At 43.4% G+C, this 24,931-nt stretch overlaps 1 protein-coding gene across 1 annotated transcript in view; it reads left to right on the top strand.

The window, feature by feature from the left end:
* Positions 1–631: 631 nt before the first annotated feature.
* The window catches only part of mmp23ba (matrix metallopeptidase 23ba), a 36,580-nt gene continuing 12,280 nt past the window's right edge, over positions 632–24,931 (top strand). Inside the window, exons 1-5 of the mRNA XM_068016892.1 lie at positions 632–1,006; positions 9,069–9,196; positions 22,176–22,312; positions 22,834–23,001; positions 23,848–24,012. Of these exons, the coding sequence (XP_067872993.1) occupies positions 872–1,006; positions 9,069–9,196; positions 22,176–22,312; positions 22,834–23,001; positions 23,848–24,012 (733 nt within the window). The 5' untranslated portion in view covers positions 632–871. The remainder of the gene's footprint in view (positions 1,007–9,068; positions 9,197–22,175; positions 22,313–22,833; positions 23,002–23,847; positions 24,013–24,931) is intronic.

Here is a 24,931-nt window from a genome sequence, read left to right as displayed (position 1 = left end):
ATATATATATATATATACACATTTCAGTATAAAGGCGGGGCTAAAGTGTGGCGAGTCGAAGAGACTTAGCAGTTGGCAGGAAAAAAGACAGAAGCGCAAGGGGAGAGCCAACTGTGTAACAGCCCCGACAACCAATTTTTTCTGCAGCACCTGTGGAAGAGTCTGTCACTCTAGTATTGGCCTTTATAGCCACTCCAGGCGCTGCTCCACAAACCACTGACCACCTCCAGGCGCTTACCCATTGTCTCCCGAGACAAGGAGGCCAAAGAAGAAGATATATGTGTGTGTGTATATATATGTGTGTGTGTATATACATTTAAGTAAGTTACAGCAGGTGCCATTAAACGAAAAAAGCCTTTCTCAAAAGTACCGTTGATTCAATTGATTGCCAATTTGTTGACAAATGCAGCTTTGCGGCAAGTTTCTTGTGCATTTGTGCTTATCTTATGTTATATAAGTTGTTCAATATGGAGTTAATTTCATCACATGCTCATCTTGCACTTTTCTGCTATGTACTGTACGTCAATGACTGTACATCTGAAATAGATTATAGCGCTGAATTAAGTCCAAATCCAGAAAAGTTGCAAAACGCCCAGCTGTTCCTGGCTAAGTTTCAAACTGATGGATGGAGATCTTTGAGATCTACATTTTAAGTAATGTGATACTGTTTGGCTGTCACAGCCACTTGGAAATTCAGTTTATGTAAGTGCTACTGAACTAAATAGAGCCATTGAAAACCCACTTTCTTAATAGCCTTATGATTGAACTGCAAACGGGAGAACGATCCCCAGACATGCTCCTGAACAGAGTGGTCTGAGTCTGAGATACTGAAGGAAACGTGGGAAAACAAGCTGTTACCACGTTGACCAAGATGGAGTTAGTTCGAACATTGGAAGATAAAGATTATTTGACGAATGTTAAAGTTTTAATATGCATTGCAGTGGCGTTGATGTTTAGAGCTGGAGAACAAGATGCAGATGCATTTCCTGCTTGGAGACCTCCGTTAGTGAGTATATATCTTATTGTTCTTAACCCTTTAGGTACTGAAATTCATTAAAACCTCATGTTTTCAATTGTTTTGTCTAAAATTAAATTTAAATTATGTGCATTGGATCAAGAAGGGCCTATCTCTGCAAAATGCATTCTCCAATTTCATAATCTAATTTTCCAATTTTTTTTGCTGCAATTGAAAGTTATTTAGCATAGGAATAGTTATCATTCTCTTCACCTGTTTTTCCAACATTTAAAATAGTGAAATGCGACACTAATCAGACTTGGGAAATTTGAATAATTTGACTTCCTTTGCTGCTAACTTTCTGGTGATAGTAATCTTTTCTCCCTGGTGCCCTTCCCTAATATATAGGGCTGTGTTCTATTTTCCTGTTGAAAGAACTTAAGAAATGGGAGCATAAGATCATGGCTGAAGCTCAACATCAACTTCACTTTCCCACCCTGTTCTCATACACCTTGATTCCCTTAGTGCCCAAAAATCTAACAATCTCTGTCTTAAATATACTCAACGATTGAGCATCCAGAGCCCTCAGGGGTAGAGAGTTCCAACGATTCACAATCTCTGAGTGAAGAAATTTCTTTTCATCTCAGTCCTAATTGGCCAACCCTTATCCTGAGACTATGACTGCTAATTCTAGACTTTCCCAGGGGGAAACAGCCTTTCAGCATCTACATTATCGAGCCCTTTAGGAATTTTAAAAGTTTCAATGAGATCGCTTCATTCTTTTTAACTCCAGATGACATAAGCCCATTCTACTCGATTTCTCCTCCTGGTCAACCCTCTGATCCCAGGAATTAATCTAGTGAAAGAGAAATGACTTGGTCCCCAGCTCCTGCCAATACTGTTCTTGTGAAGTGATGCATCCTGGACCCAGGGAGACTTTGATTTTCCCTCTTTCCTATGGGGACGTGCCAAAAATCCATTCACCACTTGTTCTCAGCCACATCTGTAAGAGATGACCGGTGCAAAGGACTACCCAATCTGTAACATAAAGTACAGATGTGTCAGAGTGATGTGTCACCTAGTTGTAATTATCACTCCATTGTTTCAAGCTGTTTGTAAGGAACACTTATTATTAAAAATGTTTGTTATCATTGGAATTTGATTTTGCTAAAATCTTCTGTCAGCAAGTATGTTGGCCTGATAGCTTCAGTAATGTAATACAACTGTGGCCATCATTTTAACGCACTGTGCACAGTATTTTAACTCACTGTGCACATTATTTCTCCTCTTGGCAGGTGTCAGCTTTGGCTCAGTGGGTAACACTCTTGCCTCTGAATTCAGAAGCTTGTGGGTTCAAGCCCCACTCCAGAGACTTGAGCACATAATCCAGTGCAGTACTGAGGGAGTGCTGCACTTTTGGAGGTGGTGTCTTTCAGATGAGACGTGAAACTGAGGCCCCATATGTCCTCTCAGGTGAACGTAAAAGATCCCATGGCACTAATAAAGAAGAACCAACATCACTAAAACAAATTATCTGGTCATATGCTGTTTGTGGGTGCTTGCTGTGCACAAATTAGCTGCTGTGTTTCCCCACGTTACAACAATGACTACACTTCATTGGCCATGAAGCACTTTGGGATGGCCTGGGATTGCAAAAGATGCTATATACACGCAAATCCTTTGCTAAAACTATATAGAGCTTGCATCCTTTCATTGCCAAACCGAACTCCTAGTGGCTTTGTGGAAGAAAAAGTGGACAAGTCCATACCATCCCAGAGAGGTGTATGCTTCCAGTGAGACTTAATAGCCATCCAGATAACCTCATCGCCCACATTGTCTTCCTAAACAACAGCTGAAAAAGGAGCACAGCAATACGAAGAGGGCTTAAAAAATGGGTGGTAAAATATAGATATCAGGCTTCAATCCTCAGCACATCCTGGGAGTTCAAATGTTGTTTATTAAACATTGTGCAGCATCAGATCATTTCTCCCTTTTACCATTTGCCCCAGCTAGTTGTTTTTCAGTGGAGTGTTTGTCTAAACCCCCAATAATTCATATTGATCTAATTATTGTGAATTAGCCAAGCTGAGAAAATGTTTTTCTTTTTTGTTGCTGGGAGTTGTGTGAAAGTGAAGAGGTCCATGTTGGGGGAAAAACTTAGTTATATAAAGTATGTGAATGAATTCAATTCAATAACTTAGGTATTTTATTGTTAGGTGCACAGTTTATCTAGTTAATTTTGTATGGTCCAAGGTACTCTATTTATTTGAAACCGTGTGACAAACTGCTCATAAGTTAACGTAAGGCCCTGTTGTACTCGAGTAATCTGCAACTGTTTTACAGTCTTGAGAGCTGAAATAATACATGACACTGCTGGCTGTACATTACTGCTTAGGAAAAGCAAGCCTCTGCATGTTGATAGTCTGTGCACTTGCACCCAAATGCCAGTTAATGTTTTAATGTTCAATGGGATATTTTGCTCTTTTCTAATGCTGAAAAGATGCAGTTTCAAAGAACAAAGAACAGTACAGCACAGGAACAGGCCATTCGGCCCTCCAAGCCTGCGCCGATCATGATGCCTGTCTAAACTAAAACCTTCTGCATTTCTGGGGTCCGTATCCCTCTATTCCCATCCTATTCATGTATTTGTCAAGATGCCTCTTAAACGTCGCAATCGTACCTGCTTCCACCACCTCCCCCGGCAACAGGTTTCAGGCACTCACCACCCTCTGTGTAAAAAAAAAAACTTGCCTCGCACATCCCCTCTAAACTTTGCCCTTCGCACCTTAAATCTATGTCCCCTAGTAACTGAATCTTCCACACTGGGAAAAAGTTTCTGACTGTCCACTCTGTCCATGCCACTCATAACTTTGTAAACCTCGATCAGGTCGCCCCTCCACCTCCGTCGTTCCAGTGAAAACAATCTGAGTTTATCCAACCTCTCCTCACAGCTAATACCCTCCAGACCAGGCAACATCCTGGTAAACCTCTTCTGTACCCTCTCCAAAGCCTCCACATCCTTCTGGTAGTGTGGCGACCAGAATTGTACGCAATATTCCAAGTGTGGCCTAACTAAGGTTCTGTACAGCTGCAGCATGACTTGCCAATTTTTATACTCTGTGCCCCGACCAATGAAGGCAAGCATGCCGTATGCCTCCTTGACTACCTTATCCACCTGCTTTGCCCCTTTCAGTGACCTGTGGACCTGTACGCCCAGATCTCTCTGCCTGTCAATACTCCTAAGGGTTCTGCCATTTACTGTATACTTTCCACCTGTATTAGACCTTCCAAAATGCATTACCTCACATTTGTCCGGATTAAATTCCATCTGCCATTTCTCCGCCCAAGTCTCCAACCGATCTATGTCCTGCTGTATCCTCTGACAATCCTCATCACTATCCGCAACTCCACCAACCTTTGTGTCGTCCGCAAACTTACTAATCAGACTAGCTACGTTTTCCTCCAAATCATTTATATATACTGCAAACAGAAAAGGTCCCAGCACTGATCCCTGCGGAACACCACTAGTCACAGCCCTCCATTCAGAAAAGCACCCTTCCACTGCTACCCTCTGTCATCTATGACCAAGCCAGTTCTGTATCCATCTTGCCAGCTCACCTCTGATCCCGTGTGACTTCACCTTTTGTACCAGCAGTCTGCCATGAGGGACCTTGTCAAAGGCTTTACTGAAGTCCATGTAGACAACATCCACTGCCCTTCCTTCATCAATCATCTTCGTCACTTCCTCAAAAAACGCGATCAAGTTAGTGAGACACGACCTCCCCTTCACAAAACCATGCTGCCTCTCACTAATAAGTTCATTTGTTTCCAAATGGGAGTAAATCCTGTCCCGAAGAATCCTCTCCAATAATTTCCCTACCACTGACGTAAGGCTCACCGGCCTATAATTTCCTGGATTATCCTTGCTACCCTTCTTAAACAAAGGAACAACATTGGCTATTCTTCAGTCCTCTGGGACCTCATCTGTAGCCAATGAGGATACAAAGATTTCTGTCAAGGCCCCAGCAATTTCCTCCCTTGCCTCCCTCAGTATTCTGGGGTAGATCCGATCAGGCCCTGGACCTTAATGTTTTTCAAGACGCCCAACACCACCTCCTTTTTGATATCGACATGATCCAGAGGATCTACACTCCCTTCCTTAGACTCATCATCCGCCAAGTCCTTCTCTTTGGTGAATACTGATGCAAAGTACTCATTTAGTACCTCGCCCATTCCTCTGGCTCCACGCATAGATTCCCTCTTCTGTCCTTGAGTAGGCCAACCCTTTCCCTGGCTACCCTCTTGCTCTTTATGTACGTATAAAAAGCCTTGGGATTCTCCTTAATCCTGTTTGCCAATGACTTTTCATGACCCCTTTTAGCCCTCCTGACTCCTTGCTTAAGTTCCCTCCTACTTTCTTTATATTCCTCAAGGGCTTTGTCTGTTCCCAGCCTTCTAGTCCTTACGAATGCTTCCTTTTTCTTTTTGACTAGGCTCACAATATCCCTTGTTATCCAAGGTTCACAGAATCACAGAATAATACAGTGCAGAAGAGGCCCTTCAGCCCATCGAGTCTGCACCGATGCATTAAACACACCGGACCTGTCTACCTAATCCCATTTGCCAGCACTTGGCCCATAGCCTTGAATGTTATGACGTGCCAAGCGCTCATCCAGGTACTTTTTAAAGGATGTAAGGCAACCCGCCTCTACCACCCTCCCAGGCCGTCACCACCCTCTGGGTTCTTCCTCAAATCCCCTTTAAACCTCCCGCCCCTCACCTTAAACTTGTGACCCCTCGTAACTGACCCTTCAACTAAGGGGAACAGCTGCTCCCTATCCACCCTGTCCATGCCCCTCATAATCTTGTACACCTCGATCAGGTCACCCCTCAGTCTTCTCTGCTCCAGTGAAAACAACACAAGCCTATCCAACCTCTCTTCATAGCTTAAATGTTCCATCCCAGGCAACATCCTGGTGAATCGCCTCTACACCCCCTCCAATGCAATCACATCCTTCCTACAATGTGGCAACCAGAATTGCACACAGTACTCCAGCTGTAGCCTTACCAAAGTTCTGTACATATCCAACATGACCTCCCTGCTTTTGTAATCTATGCCTCGATTGATAAAGGCAAATGTCCCATATGCCTTTTTCACCACCCTATTAACCTGCCCTTCTGCCTTCAGAGATCTATGGACAAACATGCCAAGGTCCCTTTGTTCCTCGGAACTTCCCAGTGTCAGGCCATTCATTGAATACTTCCGTGTCACATTACTCCTTCCAAAGTGTATCACCTCACACTTTTCAGCGTTAAATTCCATCTGCCACTTTTCTGCCCATTTGACCATCTCGTCTATATCTTCCTGTAACCTAAGACACTCCACCTCGCTGTTAACCACTCTGCCAATCTTTGTGTCATCCGCGAACTTACTGATCCTACCCCCCACATAGTCATCTATGTCGTTTATATAAATGACAAACAATAGGGGACCCAGCACAGATCCCTGTGGTACGTCACTGGACACTGGCTTCCAGTCACTAAAACAGCTGTCTGTCGTCACTCTCTGTCTCCTACAGCTAAGCCAAGTTTGAATCCACCTTATCAAGTTACCTTGTATCGCATGTGCATTTGCTTTCTTGATAAGTCTCCCATGTGGGACCTTGTCAAAGGCTTTGCTGAAATCCATGTAAACTACATCAACTGCACTACCCTCATCTACACACCTGGTCACATGCTCAAAAAATTCAATCAAATTTGTTAGGCATGATCTCCCTCTGACAAAGCCACACTGACTATTCCTAATCAAATTTTGCCTCTCCAAGTGGAGATAGATTCTCTCCTTCAGAATTTTCTCCAATAGTTTCCCTACCACTGACGAGAGACTCACTGGTCTGTAGTTCCCTGGCTTATCTCTACAACCTTTCTTAAATAGTAGGACCACATTAGCTGTTCTCCAGTCCTCTGGCACCTCCCCCGTGGCCAAAGAGGAATAAAAATTAGGGTCAGAGCCCCTGCAATCTCCATCCTCGCCTCCCACAGCATCCTGGGACACAAATCGTCCGGACCTGGAGATTTGTCCACTTTTAAGCCTTCCAAAACCTCCAATACCTTGTCACTCCCTATGACAATTTTCTCAAGAACCTCACAGTCTCTCTCTCTCTCAGTTACAAATCCACATCCTCATTTTTTTGGGTGAAGACAGATGTGAAGTATTCGTTCAACATCCTACCAATGTCCTCTGGTTCCCGAAACTTGCCAAACTTATCCTCCTTCCTCACAGGAACATGCCAGTCCTGGATTCTAATCAACTGACGTTTGAAAGACTCCCACATGTCAGATGTTGATTTACTTTCAAACAGCCGCCCCCAATCTAAATTCTTCAGTTCCTGCCTAATATTGTTATAATTAGCCTTCCCCCAATTTAGCACCTTCACCCAAGGACTACTATTATCCTTATCCACAAGTACCTTGAAACTTACGGAATTATAGTTACTGTTCCCGAAATGCTCCCCTACTGAAACTTCGACCACCTGGCTGGGCTCATTCCCCAATACCAGGTCCGGTACGGCCCCTTCCCTAGTTGGAACATCTACATATTGTTTCAAGAAGCCCTCCTGGATGCTCCTTACAAATTCTGCCCCATCCAAGCCCCTAGCACTAAGTGAGTCCCAGTCAATATATGGCTGGCACAGTGGTTAGCACCGCAGCTCACAGCTCCAGCAACCCGGGTTCGATTCTGGGTACTGCCTGTGCGGAGTTTGCAAGTTCTCACTGTGACTGCGTGGGTTTCCGCCGGGTGCTCCGGTTTCCTTCCATAGCCGAAGACTTGCAGGTTGATAGGTAAACTGGCCATTGTAAATTGCCCCTAGTGTCGGTAGGTGGTAGGAGAATGGTGGGGACATGGTAGGGAATATGGGATTAATGTAGGATTAGTATAAGTGGGTGGTTGTTGGTTGGCACAGACACGGTGGGCCGAAGGGCCCGTTTCAGTGCTGTATCTCTATGACTATGACTAATATAGGGGAAGTTAAAATCACCCACCACAACAACCCTGTTGCTTTTGCATCTTTCCAAAATCTGTCTACATATCTGCTCCTCTATCTCCTGCTGACTGTTGGGAGACCTGTAGTAAACTCCCAACATCATGACTGCACCCTTCCTATTCCTGAGCTCTACCCATATTGCCTCGCTGCATGAACCCTCCGAGGTGTCCTCCCGCAGTACAGTTGTGATATTCTCCTTAACCACTAATGCAACTCCCCCACCCCTTTTACATCCCCCTCTATCCTGCCTGAAGCATCTAAATCCTGGAACATTTAGCTGCCAATCCTGTCCTTCCCTCAACCAAGTCTCTGTAATAGCAACAACATCATAGTTCCAAGTACTAATCCAAGCTCTAAGTTCATCTGCCTTACCTGTTATACTTCTCGCATTGAAACAAATGCACTTCAGACCACCAGTCCAGCTGTGCTCAGCAACATCTCCCTGCCTGCTCTTCCTCTCAGTCTTACTGGCTTTATTCACTAGTTCCCCCTAAGTTATTTCACCTGCTGACCTACTGCTCTGGTTCCCACCCCCCTGCCACACTAGTTTAAACCCACCTGAGTGACGCTCGCAAACCTCGCAGCCAGGATATTTGTGCCCCTCCAGTTTAGATGCAGCCCGTCCTTCTTTAACAGGTCCCATCTGTCCCGGAAGAGATCCCAATGATCCAGATATCTGAAACCCTCCCTCCTACGCCAGCTGTTTAGCCACATGTTTAGCTGCACTATCTTCTTATTTCTAGCCTCACTGGCAAGTGGCACAGGGAGTAATCCCGAGATTACAACCCTAGAGGTCCTGTTTGTTATGGCCCCACAGGTTTGTTTTGCACCAGTAGCAGCTCAAGGGGGCCAATACTGCATGACAGAGTTTAATGGTTCATCAGATCTGTGGTCCCCCTCTACTCGTACTGAAGTTTTTATGTCAGCCTGACAGGGGTTTGTGATATGAACCAAATAATTAGCATTGCATAATCTGTTCTTCTTACTGATAAGCCCATACCAACTGTTTTATAAAAATTCTGCTCAATAGTCAAATTCTTTAACCAACTGCTGGCTCTATGTTTTAGGAAAATGCTGCACCTTCCAGCTTGCTGGTGCTTGACATTCACTCCACAGTACAGCATCAGGCAAGAAAGAAGAGGTACACATTAACTCCGCAGATGCTCAAATGGGATCGCTTCAACCTAACTTACAAGTAAGCATGAACGGATATTCAGCATAGAAGTCCTGGTTCTTTTATCCTGTGATGTTCTGAATCCAGAGGTAGCCATAAAATTGATATTTTTGATTGTATTGAGATGCTTATTATATGCAGTCGTGTGTGGGTGAGTGTTGTGTGAATGTGCGTGCATGCAATCAGAGCATATGGGGAAATTAAGTTCCAAATTGTTCTGTGCTGGGATTATTTGACATTATACACTATTAGATTACTTACCATTACTTATTTTTAACCCAGAAGTGATACTTATGCTTGGCTCCAATATTTCTTGCTAAAACTATATTCATTTATTTTACGAATGTTTTCAGTAATTCACATTGTTTTCCAATTCTAAAACACTCTTTAATCCCATAATTTTTACTTTTTCCCCCTAAACAGACACCATTCTCTGGTCTCTGTTGTTTATGGTCTGTAGTTGGATGTTAGGAATTGACCGGGAGGGCCAGAGGTGATGCAATTATCTCGTTCCCTAGGGAAATACCATGGGCAGGAGTTTGGTGGCTAAAAGGGGGCAGGAACCGAGGCAGGCGGGAACCTAGGGAGGCAGGTAATTTCCAGACGCTGGCCATCGTGCCGGTTTCCCAGTGCCGTTCTCATGGTCAGCAGTCTTTGTGAGGCAGGACCTGGCAACCCACCCTATTCTTACAATGCCTAATTAAGACTGTTCATGAGCTTGTTGTCAGCTCGTTAAGGTAAAGTCTGCAATGTTTGTCGGCATGCACGGGCTCCACACTGGATGTGGAACAGGCCAAGTAGAGCCAATCATGGCCGTGCCATTCAATGAGATGGGCTCATAAAAAGGTGCAAGGCTGAGAGGGGTGCTCATCCATTGGCACACACTTGCCATTGGGTGAGCAGTGTTACCAGAACAAGGGATGTGCGCATGCTTGATCAGTTGAGGGGGTTGTGACCCTCTAGTGAATGTGGGGCCATAACAGCGGGATACAGTAAGCATTGAGAGTGTAGCTGAACCCAAGCAAGGCAACAGCTGGACATGGGATTAAGGTACTCAGAAATAGGGACGAGTAACAATGAGGATCAAATCCTCAAGAGCAAATGCTGAGCCCTGGGCATGAGGAGGGCAGTGGAGAGGAATGAGGGGCAGGAAGGCAACGAAGGCCAAACCCTCAGCATCGAGTGTACCGCTGAAGAAGTTACCCGGACATGTCAGAGAATCAGTGTCTCGTGTGTGTCTATTGAGGCAGATGATATCTGAGATTTGTGCCCTCGCAGTACTGTTTGTTGTGCTCAACCAATAGCCGTCAAAGATACTGTGGCCTTGAAACCTCTACGCCTCTAGCTTGTTCCAAGGATCAGCAGCGGACCTTGTTGGCGTGTCTCAAGCGACAGCATGCCATTGCCTATCGGAAGTCACTGATGCCTTATTTGCAAGAGCTGGGCCATACATAAAATTTCAAACCGATGGGGCCTCGCAGGCACAAAGGGCAGTGGTAGCCACCTCCATTGCTGGATTTCCCAGGTGCAGGGCATCATCGATTGCACCCATGTTGTCATCAAGGCACTGAGTGAGCAGCCACTGAGGTTCACCAACAGGAAAGACTTCCACTCCCTGAATGTTCAACTGGTATGCAACTACAACAAGAACTGTTTGCATATGTGCGCTCACAATCCTGGTAGCTGCTACGATGCCATTCATCCTCTTGCAGTTCAGGGTGCCATTGCTCTTCATGTCACCAGTGAAACTACATGGATGGATTTGAGGGTACGAGGACTATCCCTTGAAGGGATGGCTATTCACACCTTTATGTGACCCTGAGACAGAGACACAGAGGCGCTACAACCGAAGCCATCTGCTCACAAGGACCACCACTGGGCTTCTGAAGATGCGGTTCCAGTGCTTGGGTCAGTTGGGTGGCACCCTGCAGTACACTACTGCATTGTGGTGGTCTGCTGCACTGTCCATCACATGGTCCTTCAGAGAGGTGTGGACCTTTGAAGAGGGTAAAACACTAGTTCAACACAGTTCATCGGAAAAGGAAGAGGAGGAGGAAGTTACTGAACAGAATGGTGCCCATGCTGTGCAGGGAGGTGCCTGGGGCCATCTCAAGAGTCAAAGCACTCATCAGGATGGTATGAACACTAAGGCATATTTTGATCCAGGCACATTTCATCTGAGTGCTACTCATTTCAGCAGGACTGCATACCCTGGCACTCACTCTGCTCTAACTGTGAGAACACATTTATTAAACACACAACCTTGAATAGTTCCATTCTTACCGACCGTGCATGGTACACATCTCTCCAGCAGTCAGTGTCCCCGCTCAAAAATCATTGCCTCCCTTCATCACTTCATCCCTCTTTTTAGTTTTGCCATTAAAGAATGGAAGCTCACACATTTGGGATCATAGCTGAACATCTCCAATGTCATTAAAAAATAACAATTTACACAATCACAATGACCCCAGTGAGCACAGTGGCCTTCACTCTCGGTCAATTCTACATGGTGACACACCTGAGCTGAATGGACTCCTCCGTTTTTAGTCCATGACTCCGCAATGCCTCGGGGAACTCTGATGTGGGCACACATCTCATGCTGCTGGTCAAAGTAGAATGGTCTTGCTTGTGACTCCCGAGGCTGTACATTTCCACCCAGCTGAACACGGCTATGTCTGTCCTGCGCCCTCCAAGAGGAACTGCCCACAGCTGCCTCTGCCTCTTTCACCTCCTGCTCAATCATGACGTGCTCTTCACCCAGTGCTACCCTATCTAATCATGCACGAGGACCCACCAATGTGAGTGTATCTGTGCTGGTGGAGAGTGTGCTTGAGTGGTGTGACAGTGGCTCTGTGGTTTCCATCTCGGCTGAGGACCCCAGTGATGTTTCTGCCATGCTGGCTTACTCCCCACTCCACAACTGGCCGTGTGGGAGACATGAGACCATGAGAACCCACCTCCGACAGTCGATGCCTCTGCAAGCTGAGGCTTCCCAATGCAGCTGAATCTTGTCAGGCTGTTGCACGGGAGGGGTGAACTCCATCCCCTTCATCTACAGATTTTATCTTTCCATCACCCAGTTTCTCATGCGACGCCACCCTCAAAATGTCAATTGCTGCCTCCTCCATTGCGGTCAGGATGAGGAGCTAGGTCACTCCTCCTCCTGTGTGCGACTTCTCCCTGGCATTTTTCTGCAAGAACAAAAGAGAGAGAGAGAGAAATAAGGCAATGCTGGCCTCTCGCACCAATTCCAGCGATTTATTTAGATAAGGGCGGCGCAGTGGTTAGCACCGCAGCCTCACAGCTCCAGCGACCCGGGTTCAGTTCTGGGTACTGCCTGTGCGGAGTTTGCAAGTTCTCCCTGTGTCTGCGTGGGTTTCCGCCGGGTGCTCCGGTTTCCTCCCACCTCCAAAAAGACTTGCAGGTTGATAGGTAATTTGGCCATTGTAAATTGCCCCTAGTGTAGGTAAGTGGTAGGAGAATGGTGGGGATGTGATAGAGAATATGGGATTAATGTAGGATTAGTATAAATGGGTGGTTGTTGGTCGGCACAGACTCGGTGGGCCGAAGGGCCTGTTTCAGTGCTGTATCTCTAAATAAAATTTTTTAAAAATGAAAGATGTTGCATTTATCAGTGCTGTCTGCTCCTTTGTAGCCTTAGGGATTTGAGCCTTGCTCATGGGTCAGTAATTAACCTGGGCACACATTTCTCCCATGTTCAGGAGCACCATATGCCCTCAGGCTGCTCAGCTTGTGTGTCTGCTGGTGGCTTCAGACCTGGAGGCCTGTCATCTGGGTGTCGCAGTGCACTCACCAGGCCAGAGTGAAGGTCATTGAGCCTCTTAAATCACTGCACCCAGGAAAGCACAGAATGCAGGCTATAGAATGGCAGGGTGATTAATGGGGCAACCTGTCTCAATAAAATCAGACTCTGACCATTTCACTTTACTTGTTTAACTTAAGCGTTTAATTATTTTGTCAGAGAATAAACAATCAAAAGCAAAACTGATTTTACTGTGATGCATTTTAAAGAATTGAGGTTGCAGCTAAACTAGCAGTTTAGTGGCTAAAGTCACTGGTGCAGTACTGGAAGGTCTCGGGTTCAGTTCTCAGCCTGTGAGTGAAGAGAGAGTGAATAGTGTCTTTAATATGGTAAAAAGTCCCAAAGCACTTTACAGGAGCGTTATCAAAGAAAATTTAACATTGAGCCACATAAGGAGCTATTCGGATGGTGACCAAAAACTTGGCCAAAAAAGTACGTTTTAAGGAGTGTCATAAATGAAGTGGGGCGGAGAGGCTTAAGGCGCAGTTACCATTGGGAGAGTAATTAAAATTGGGGACGTGCAAGAGGCCAGATTGGAGGAACATAGCGATCTGGCAGGGTTAGACTACAATGGGTTACCGTGGACTTGAGAAGGAAGAAGTGAGCCACGCCTGATTTCCATCTGGTAATACTTGCTGAGAAGCATGCATTTGGATTGTGGATTTGGGATTAATAGAATCGGGCTTCACTTTAGTGGCCTTATGATTGAATAGCATGCCAACATTCATATGAAGAATGCCAACTTGGGTGAGGTACTGGATGCCTGCCAAGCCACATGGTGCAGTGTGAATGAATGCCTTCAGGAAAGGAGCAGAGGAAGTTAGGATTGCGACTTTTTAAGATTTCAAGGGGATTCAAATGCTGTACAGACAGTGAACTGCAGTTCAGACTGTGCATACAGTTTAACGATTAGTTATTTAGTTCGCTAGTCTGTCTGCATGTTACTTTTTTGAGATTTCTGATTCTGAACTCCCTTTGATGTGAAACTTTATTTTACTTCATTTTATGCAACACATATGAGCAGGAAAATGAGTTATGACTTAATTGTATCTTGTGTAGCAAATTGCTTTGCATTCTTTTTGCAAAGAGTTGCTCTAAATATCTCCTGAAGACTGGAGCACTGTGGTTTACCACATTGAAATACTCTTGTTTTTCATGTGAGGTTTAGAAATCTTGGTTTGGCAAAACTCCCCCTCAGCAATGTCTTAAATGCAGTGCACCATGAAGCAGTTCAGAGATTTTTCGTCAACTTGTCCAGTAACGTTGCTTACGCAAAGACATTTCCTCGTGGCCTCCTCGTCAACTGTTACGTTCTTAAACTCAACCAGAAAACCCAGTTTCAAATCCCTCCCTCCATTGGCATGCATGCATTGAATTTCCCAGGAGAGTGAGTTTACCAGTTTGGCCTAGGTTGTGCAAAGGACAATACAAATTGTCCAACGGGTATGCAATTATAAAAGAAAAGAGACCTAACAACAAATGTGAAAAGACTGCAGCTGTCTTTAAGACAGGAAGGCATGAGGTAAATGTAAATCAAGGACGGACCTTCTCCCAAGACTACCAGTGAATTTTTTTCTTCGATGTCAGCGAAGCAAGTGACAAAGTGTCTCAGGATGAATTGTGACGAAATTATTAAAACCTTTTCACAATGAGATTGCCTATTTTTGAGTGTAAATAGCCATTGTCTTCAGTCCCCACCACAAACGCCATTCCCCAAACACTGACATCATCCATTTCCCTGGCAACTCTGAGGCTGAACCAGACTGTTCATGACCTTAGTGTTGTATTTGACCCTGAGATGAGCTTCTAACCACTTACTTACACCATCGCTAAGACCGCCTATTTCCACCTCCCTAACATCACTCAACTCACCCCTGCTTCGGCTCATCTGCTGCTGAAAGCCTCATCCATGCCTTTGTTATCGCTAGAGTTGACTTTCCGAACACACTGCTCCCACATTGTACCCTCTGTAAATTTGAGGTCATCCAAAACTCTGCTGCCTGTGTTCAAACTTGCATCAAGTCCCGTTCACCCATCACCCCATGCTCGCTGACCTACATTGGCTCCCAGTCAAGGAACATTTAATTTTAAAATTCTCATCCTTGTTTTCCAATCCCTCTATGGCCAGCCCCTCCCTATCTCTGTAAGCTCCTCCAGCCCTATAACTCTCCGAGATATCTGCGCTGCTCCAATTCTGGCTTCTTAATTCCCAATTTTAATTGCTCCAGCATTGACAGCCATGCTTTCCTCCATGATGATACTCCTTGAATCCTGCCTCTTTGAGCTTTTGGTGATCTGCCCTAATATCGCCTTATGTGGCTCGGTGTCAAATTTTATGAATTAGGAGCAGGAGTAGGCCACTCAGCCCCTCGAGCCTGCTCCGCCATTCAATAGGATCATGACTGATCTGATTGTAACCTCAACTATACATTCTCACCTACCCCCGATAACCTTTCACCCCCTTGTTTATCAAGAATCCATCTACCCACCTTAAAAATATTTAAAGACTCTACTTCTACTGCCTTTTGAGGGAAAGAGTTCCAAAGACTCACGACCCTTAGAGAAAAAATGTCTCCATCTCTGTCTTAAATGGGCAACTCCTTATTTTCAAACAGTGACCCCTAGTTCTAGATTCTCCCACAAGAGGAAACATCCTTTCCACATCCACCGTGTCAAGACCCCTCAAAATCTTGTATATTTCAATCAAGTGGCCACTTAATCTTCTAAATTCCAATGGATACAAGCCTAGCCTATCCAACCTTATAAGACAACCCACCCATTCCAGGTATTAGTCTAATAAGCATTCTCTGAACTGTCTCCCGAGTATTTACATCCTTCCTTAAGTAAGGAGACCAATACTGTACACAGTACCCCAGATGTGTTTTTTTTATTATTCGTTTATGGGGATGTGGGCATCGCTGCCAGGCCAGCATTTATTGCCCATCCCTAATTGCTCATGAGAATGTGGTGGTGAGCTGCCTTCTTGAACCGCTGCAGTCCATGTGGGGTAGGTACACCCACAGTGCTGATAGGAAGGGAGTTCCAGGATTTTGACCCAGAGACAGTGAAGGAACGGCAATGTAGTTCCAAGTCAGGATGGTGTGTGACTTGGTGGGAAACTTGCAGCTGGTGGTGTTCCCATGTATTTGCTGCCCTTATCCTTCTAGTTGGTAGAGGTCGCGGGTTTGGAAAGTGCTGTCTAAGGAGCCTTGGTGCATTGCTGCAGTGCATCTTGTAGATGGTACACACTGCTGCCACTGTGCATCAGTGGTGGAGGGAGTGAATGTTTGTGGATGGGGTGCCAATCAAGCGGGCTGCTTTGTCCTGGATGGTGTCGAGCTTCTTGAGTGTTGGAGCTGCAGCCATCCAGGCAAGTGGACAGTATTCCATCACACACCTGACTTGTGCCTTGTAAATGGGGACAGGCTTTGGGGAGTCAGGAGATGAGTTACTTGTCGCAGGATTCCTAGCCTCTGGCCTGCTCTTGTAGCCACGGTATTTATATGGCTACTCCAGTTCAGTTTCTGGTCAATGGTAACCCCCAGAATGTTGATAGTGGGGGATTCAGCGATCACAAAGCCATTGAATGTCAAGGGGAGATGGTTAGATTCTCTCTTGTTGGAGATAGTCATTGCCTGTATGATGGAAACCACACCTGCCAAATGGAAACATATTAATTTTGTCAGATGGAACACTACTTGAACCCTTTTACTGGACGTTGCACATAACATGTTTAAAAAAGATCACAGAGTTGGACAGCTGAAACATGGCTGCACATTTAGATTCTGAGAGATAGCTGAATAGAGACACAATGGAACTGCTCTGATTTAATTAACAAGATTGGTCTGGGCAATCATAATCAACCTTCTTTGTGTAAGAGCCAGAGCTCCACACCCCACCGCGTGTGACTGGAGAACCTTGAGAATCAACAACCCTCGCAGAAGATGCTATTTCAAACAAAGGGCTGGTCACATGACTTACCTGCTGGCCAGACTGGGAACTGTTTGAATTGTGCCACACAGAAAGATAGCAGACTGCAATTTGAAGACCAAAGAGAAGGAAGCGCGCTCTCCATCTCTCTCCCAAATAAAGTCCCAGGGACCCATGAAAGCATATTAAGCCTCAGGACAGAGGACCTCTTCAGCCTTCTGGTACCAGAGGAGCAAGTTTGAAAGTGTGCACTGGGCTCCAGGGAGAATTGCAAGACTTCAACTCTAACCAAGGACATTACATCCAAACCAAAAGACAGTAACTGGATTCTATTTTTTTTATTCATTCATGGGAAGTGGGCATCACTGGCTATGCCAGAATTTATTGCCCATCTCTAATTGCCGTTGAGAAGGTGCTGGTGAGCTGCCTTCTTGAACCGTTGCAGTCCATGGGAGGTAGGTACACCCACAGTGCTGTTAGGGAGGGAGTTCCAGAATTTTGACCCAGCGACAGTGAAGGAACGGCGATATAGTTCCAAGCCAGGATGGTGTGTGACTTGGAGGGGAACTTGCAGGCTGTGGTGTTCCCTTGCATCTGCTGCCCTTATCCTTCTAGGTGGTAGAGGTCATGGGTTTGGAAGGTGCTGTCTAAGGAGTCTTGGTGCGTTGCTGCAGTGCATCTTGTAGATGGTACACACTGCTGCCACTGTGCCAACCCTACTTAAACCTCCCCTTTTTATTCTTTCTCTCCCTCTGTATCTATTTGTATGTGTGTTTGCTAGCGTGGTTGTGTCGCATAATTTAGTAATTTTAACTGGGTTACAGTGATGAGGTTAATAAACTTACATCTTTCTTCTTTAAACCTGAGAAAACCTGTCTGGTTGGTTCATTTACAATTACAATTACAGAGCAGTGAGCAAGGACTCACTGAGGTGAAGCCACAAAACACTGTTTTAAAAGATAAACCCTGTTATGGCCAAACGTGGAAAGGGGCAAGAGGGGAGCCTGAGACCCCTTCCTCACCCAGTCGTAACCTGGCACTTGTGTGGTATGAATATTACTTGCCACTTATCAGCCCAAGCCTGCATTTCTATATGGACTGCTTCGGTAACTGAGGAGTCGCAAATGGTGCTGAACATTGTGCAATCATCAGCGAGCATCCCCATGTTTGAGATTATGATTGAAGGAAGGACATGATGAAGCAGCCGAAGATGGTTGGGCCTAGGACACTACCCTGAGGAACTCCTGCAGTAATGTCCTGGAGTTGAGATGATTGACCTCCAACAACCACAACCATCTTCCTTTACGCTAGGTACGATTCCACCCAGTGGTGAGTTTTCCCCCTGATTCCCATTGACTCCAGTTTTGCTGGGCTCCTTGATGCCCTGTATAATTTAAGCATAACCTCCCTACCTTTTATTTTCAATTCCCCTCGCAATAAGCAATAATATTCTATTTGCTTTTCTAATTACTTGCTGTACCTGCATATTAACCTTTTGTGATCCATGCACTAGGACACCCAGATCCTTCTGCATCTCAGAACTCTGCAATCTCTCACCATTTAGATAATATGCTTTTTTATTCTTCCTGCCAAAATGGACAAATTTCAAATTTTCCCCCATTATACTCCATTTGCCAGATCTTTGCCCACTCACTTAACCTATTTATTTGTAGCCTCCTTATGTCCTCTTCACAACCTACATGCCTACCTATCTTTGAGTCATCAGCAAAGTTAGCAACCATATCTTCGGTCCCTTCATCCAAATCTTTTATATAAATTGTAAAAGGTTGAGGCTCCAGCACTGATCGCTGTGGCACACCACTCGTTGCATCTTGCCAAGCAGAAAATGACCCATTTATGCCTACTCTGTTTCCTATTAGCTAGACAATTCTTCTATCCATGTCATTATGTTGTTCCCTACACCATGAGCTTTTATTTTCCACAATAACCTTTGATGTGGCACGTTATCAAATGCCTCTGGAAATCTAAGTACAGTACATCCACCAGTTCCCCTTTATCCACAGCACGTTACTTCTTCAAAGAACTCCAATAAATTGGTTAAACATAATTTTCCTTTCACAAAACCATGTTGATTCTGCCTGATTACCTTGAATTTTTCTAAATGCCCTGCTATAACATCTTTAATAATAGCTTCTAACATTTTCCCAGGACAGATGTTAAGCTAACAGGCCTGTAGTTTCCTGCTTTCTGTCTCCCTCCCTTTTATTTTTAAAAGGAGTTACATTCGCTATTTCCAATCCGATGGAACCTTACCCAAATCTAGGGAATTTTGGAAAATTAAAACCAACGCATCAACTATCTCAGTAGCCACTTCTTTTAAGACTCGAGGATGAAGTCCATCAGGACCTGGGGACTTGTCACCCGCAGGTCCAACAGTTTGCTCTCTACCACTTCCCTGGTGATTATAATTTTCTTGAATTCCTCCTTGCCTTCCATTTCCTGATTTACAGCTATTTCTGGGATGTTACTTGTATCCTCTATACAGTGAAGACCGATGCAAAATACCTGTTTAATTCATCTGCCATCTCCTTATTTTCCATTATTAATTCCTCAGACTCACTTTGTTGACTCTTTTTTAAAATATCTATAGAAACTCTTACTATCTGTTTTTATATTCCTAGCTAGCTTTCTCTTATATTCTAATTTTTCCCTCCTCCTTAATCTTTTAGTAGTTGTTTGCTGTTCTTTATATTCTGTCCAATTTTCTGACCTGCCACTCATCTTTGCGCAATTATACACTTTTTCTTTAAGTTTAATACTATCTTTAACTGTATTGGTTAACCATGGTTACTGGTTCCTCCCCTTGGAATTTTTCTTTCTCATTGGAATCTATTTATTCTGTGCATTCTGAAATATCCCCTTAATGTCTGCCACTGCATCTCTGTTGACCAGTCCCTTAACCTAATGTGCCAGTTCACTTTAGCTAGTTCTGCTTTCATGCCCTCATAACTGCCCTTATTTAAGTTTAAAATGTTAGTCTTAGACCCACTCTTCTCTCCCTCACACTGAATGTAAAATTCAATCATATTATGATTGCTGCTGCCTAGGTGCACCTTCACTATGAGGTCATTAATTAATCCTATCCCTATTTGTTTGATACCGCTTCTATGGAGCACCTTGGGATGTTTTACTGCACTAAAGGCGCTATATAAATACATGGTGTTTTCTTTTGTTCTATTTTAATTTCCTCTCCCATGAAGGCCTCATACATCTGAAAGGAAGAGAAACAGATTGTGGCCTCCCTGCTGACTGCCAATGGCAACTGGGAGATGTGACAATATCTTGGTATTTCCCTAAGGCAGGTAATGCTGTGCCTCCACAAGCAACTTTAACATCCACCTCATCAGCTGACTGATGAGAGTTAGCAAAGAAAGCTTTTATTTTTAATTCATTCGTGGGACGTGGGCATCGCTGGTAAGGCCAGCATTTATTGCCCATCCCTAATTGCCCTTGAGAAGATAGTGGTGATTCGCCTTCTTGAACCACTACAAACCTAGCAGTTTGGTACAACTCAATGGCTTGCAAGGTCGTTTCAGAGGGCAGTTAAGAGTCAACGACATTCCTGTGGATCCGGAGTCACATGTAGGCCAGAACGGATAAGGACTGCAGAGTTTCTTCCTGAAGGACATTAGTGAACCAGATGGATTTTTATGACAATCTGGTAGTTTCATGATCATCATTACTGATGCTAGCTTTTTGTTCCAGATTTATTTCATTAATTGAATTCAAATTCCCAGTTACTGTGGCTGGGATTTGAACTCCTTTCTTTGGATCATTAGTCCAGGCCTTTTATTACTATTCCAGTAACATAAGCTACCATGACAGAACTACAAAGCTGCAACTGTAAATACATGGAAGTGAGAATCTTTATAAATTCCCTGCTGCCCTGCTCTGCTTTGCTTTATTATTCCTTTTTATCTTAACACTTGGACACACAGTACTCTTCCTAATCACATGTTTTGAAACACATATTTTATTCACGATGCCCTCATTAGTTGAGAAGCCAGTTAAAACACTGCCTGTCTGTGCCTCACTGTCAAACAAACTATAAAGTTTTTATTATCTGTCAATTCTTTTTTTTTAAAAACTGTAAATGTGATCTTGTGGAAGAATGTGTAACAATATAAGTTAAAATTCAACTGTTTGCAAAGACCAAGTGTTAAATTCTCCATAGTTTTTTTTTACTGATTCTGTGTTTAGTTAAAGCTAATTAATTCTGTTGCATTAAAGAAGCTGATTCTGTTAAGTCAATTACATTTTTACAAAGTTTTGTTATGAATGTAATGCAAGGAAGTTCAATTCAAATAAATTTGATGGCCCAGTATTCTGCAACCTCTCAGTACAGTATTGTCTTCACATTATGTTATTGCAAATATTGCAGTATAACTGTAGACTGAAAACCACCATCTAATTCATCAAAGTCTGGCAAGCAATGCGAAGCTGTCCCTTCGAGATTTACATGGGCTACTGTATAACTGCAATTCATGAGAACTGACCTTTTAAAATGTAATCTTAAAATGTTCTTCCCTCTCTGCAGAGCTTTCATTTTTAAATAGGGTGAACCATTAGCTTGAGGACGATACTCTGAAAATATAATTGGCTACCCTGTACTTGTTTTTGATTTTGACAATTTTGCCTTTCGTAGGAAAGATTACTCATATCTCTACTGGCTGATGTCTGAATCTGCTTGACAGACTTGTAGGCTAATTCATCACTTGTCTGCTGGGCTGTATGAAGTGGTTCCTGGTAGACAGGAGTATCTTTTCACAGAGAAGAAAAGCTCCAATTATAATGAGTTAGCTGAACTTAGAGTGATCTAGATCCTAGCGGTCTAAAGCCAACCCAAATGTAGGCATTAGTGGGGAGACAGTTGAGATAAAGTAGAAAGCCGAAAAAAATGGGGCAATGCAGTAACTTCACCATTGAATATTTGACTTCCAACTATAAGTTGACAAGTTCAAATTTTGTTACTTTTGAACCACTGATTATAGTGAGCCATTCCAAGAGAAGTAGTAGAGGTCAGTATCCAATTCACCCAACTTAAATTAAGACATCTACCAGGCTGATCAAGGTGCAGCATTGGAAGTGACAGGAAAAGTCTATCCAATAAAGCTTCATACCCACCTTATCAGAGGACAATATGTGGTGAAGCCATATCTAGTACATAACTTTTGTGTACATTTTATTTGTAATATCATCCATGAATTAAGTTGCTTCCCTTCACAGAATTCTGTCCTTTCCAAAGACCCTAAATGAAAAGGATACGGAAAAGGGAATCGCAGATGCTTTTCAAATGTGGAGCGATGTTTCTCCTTTCAATTTCACTGAGGTTCCTGCAAATGGCAGTGCTGATATTAAAATAGGTGAGTTGGAGGTAGTAGTTTTGTTGGTGTCAAAAAGGATATAAAAACATTTAAGATAGAAAAGGAGGAGATAATTGGTGAACTAATCAAACTAGCCACAGTTCAAATCCCTTCTGAAGGCACCCTACCTGATCTGCCTCTCCTCCTTCAAAAGCCTTCTCAAAGTTTACCTACTTGACTATACCTCTTGTCACCTTCCATAACTTCACTGCACAGTGTCTGGTTTTACCTTGTTTTATTTTGTTAAAGGTGAAATGCTCATGTTAGATTGTTATGAAGTGACTTTCTGGTCTGATTGCAGTTCAGTTCATTGAAACTTGGGGAGGGAAAATGAAAAGATCTGAATCAAATACCAAATTCCAACCAAATCTAAACATTCATCCCAAGTTGCAAATTGGATTTCTTCCGGACACACAGAATTTGATGGGCACATTTGCTCATTATCATCCCTTTGAAAGCTTTTCAATGGGAAAACAATGCTATGAAGCCATTAATATTTTGCTTTTCTTCCTCTTTGCTAGGATTTTATTCCATAAATCACACCGATTGTTTAGAAGTTCCTTCTCATCCGTGTTTTGATGGGATAACCGGAGAACTAGCGCATGCTTTTTTTCCGTCCCATGGAGAAATCCATTTTGATGATTTTGAACATTGGATATTGGGTAAAACTCACTTCAGCTGGAAGAAAGGTATCTTTTGTAAAATTATTGTGTGAACAAAAATGTAAAGTACTGAAATATTGTCCATCCATTCTCTTTTGTTCTGTTAACTAAATACTTCATTCAATCACAACTTTTCCTGTATTTTAAGAAGTCAAATTATACACAGTATCTGTTTGTTCATATGCCAGTACTTCTGTTATTTCCTTATCAAAGTGGAACAAGTTCAAAGTAACAACTTCCTACATGCTGATAGATGTCCCACCATATTTAAAAAGAACATGAAATTAGCACCCAAAGTTCTTGTTATAATTTCAGTCAGACTGCAAAAGTGAGTGTTCTTGAGAAGCCACTGGTCTCTGCAGCTGAGGAGTGTCTCTGCGGCTGAGTAGTTTGTTTACTTTAGAGGATTCGACTGAATGCCAATCCTCAATTAGCTGTTTACAACTCAGGTGAAAAGTCTTTGCCTAAATTACAATTCAAGAACCTTGGCTGTCGCTGCAGTTAAATGCAGAACTGAAACAGACCAGAATAGTCCCAAGATCAATCCTCGGTCTTTCCAGAGTGGGCTGATCTCAGCTGAAGTGGCAGTCAATGTGTTAAAAACTTACCTGAGCACCCCTGAGCTGAGAGAAGGGAAATATCAGCTGGGGTTCCTGCTGTTGAATAACCCCAGCTGGAAACTGCATTTGTGTTAACATAAATCGCACTTTAAAAGATTGTCTGAAGAGTGGAATCTGGGAGTAATTCTCCTATTTACCCTTGGTAGAACAATATTGTATAACATGTGAAATTTGTGTTAAATTTTCATGATTCCAAAATGAACATTATTTGCTTTTTATAAATGTGATACTAAATATGACATCTCTATTGCAGTGGTCTGGCTCACTGACCTAGTGCACATTGCGGCTCATGAAATTGGACACAGTCTTGGACTAATGCACTCATTGAACTTGAATGCACTTATGAACAAAAATGCTACTTTAATGGGAAAAGATAAAATCACTCGGGACGATATATGGGGGATTTGGAGGCTGTATGGTAAGACTTAATGCTGTGATACTTTCCTCATTTATAAAAGTAGTTGTGTGAACAATGATAGTACCATGTACTGGTCTGACACAGATTTACGGTCCTGGCTCCCACATAGTGGGTTTTTCATCTTGGCTGCACTGTCAAAGAGGAATGAAGGCCATGCACTGCACTGAGGGAAAGAAGTAAATATTTGCGTGTAAATCACATCAAGCATCTTTTCACATCACCCAATTTTTCTCAGCAGGTGAGAACCTCTGCTGCTAAGAGACCTCCCCCTTAGTGGTGTGGTCAACAACATCCCAAATGTGGATGAAGGATCCTCGAGTAAAAGGAACTAACTTGTCTTTAGTTACTCGACTGCAATCTAAGCATCAAGGAGTTTGAAAGACGCTAATAATGTACTGTAACCCTGGAAATATTTAACAGTCATTTTTCCAAAGTTCTTTCCGATCACAGACATAAATTGTGTGTTTATAATAACTTATATTAGTTAAACGACCCCAAACTGTCCAAACTGAATAATGGTTGGTATTTACATTACTGACTGCCTTATTTTATTTTGCTAAAAATAAATTCAAACTCAGCATTGAAATTTAAAAAACTTAGTGAAAATGTGAGGTGAATTGTGCTGCTGAGGAGTTTTCCAATTATCAAATTGGTTCCATCTGTTGCATTTTCAACTTAAGTAAGGAAAATGAATCCTCAGTGGATAAAATCTAGATCTGTGGATTCATCGATACTCGCTACAGCTGCAGTCTCAAAGCCACAAAGATACAGTTTAATGCTAAAGCCTGTGCTTTGCGAGTACTGAAAGTCTCCCGCAGAGCCATATCCGCCCACAGCTTCAGTGCGTTCTCAGCCTCATAGGCTTTTGTTGGTTCTTGCAGCCTCACGGCACGTTTGTTGCCCTTGTAGAGGGCGGTGG

Source organism: Heterodontus francisci, chromosome 37 (genome assembly GCF_036365525.1).
Source record: "Heterodontus francisci isolate sHetFra1 chromosome 37, sHetFra1.hap1, whole genome shotgun sequence".
Classification (NCBI taxonomy): domain Eukaryota; kingdom Metazoa; phylum Chordata; class Chondrichthyes; order Heterodontiformes; family Heterodontidae; genus Heterodontus; species Heterodontus francisci.
Note: the sequence above shows the minus strand (reverse complement) of the source record. Positions and strands in the feature narration are given on the sequence as shown.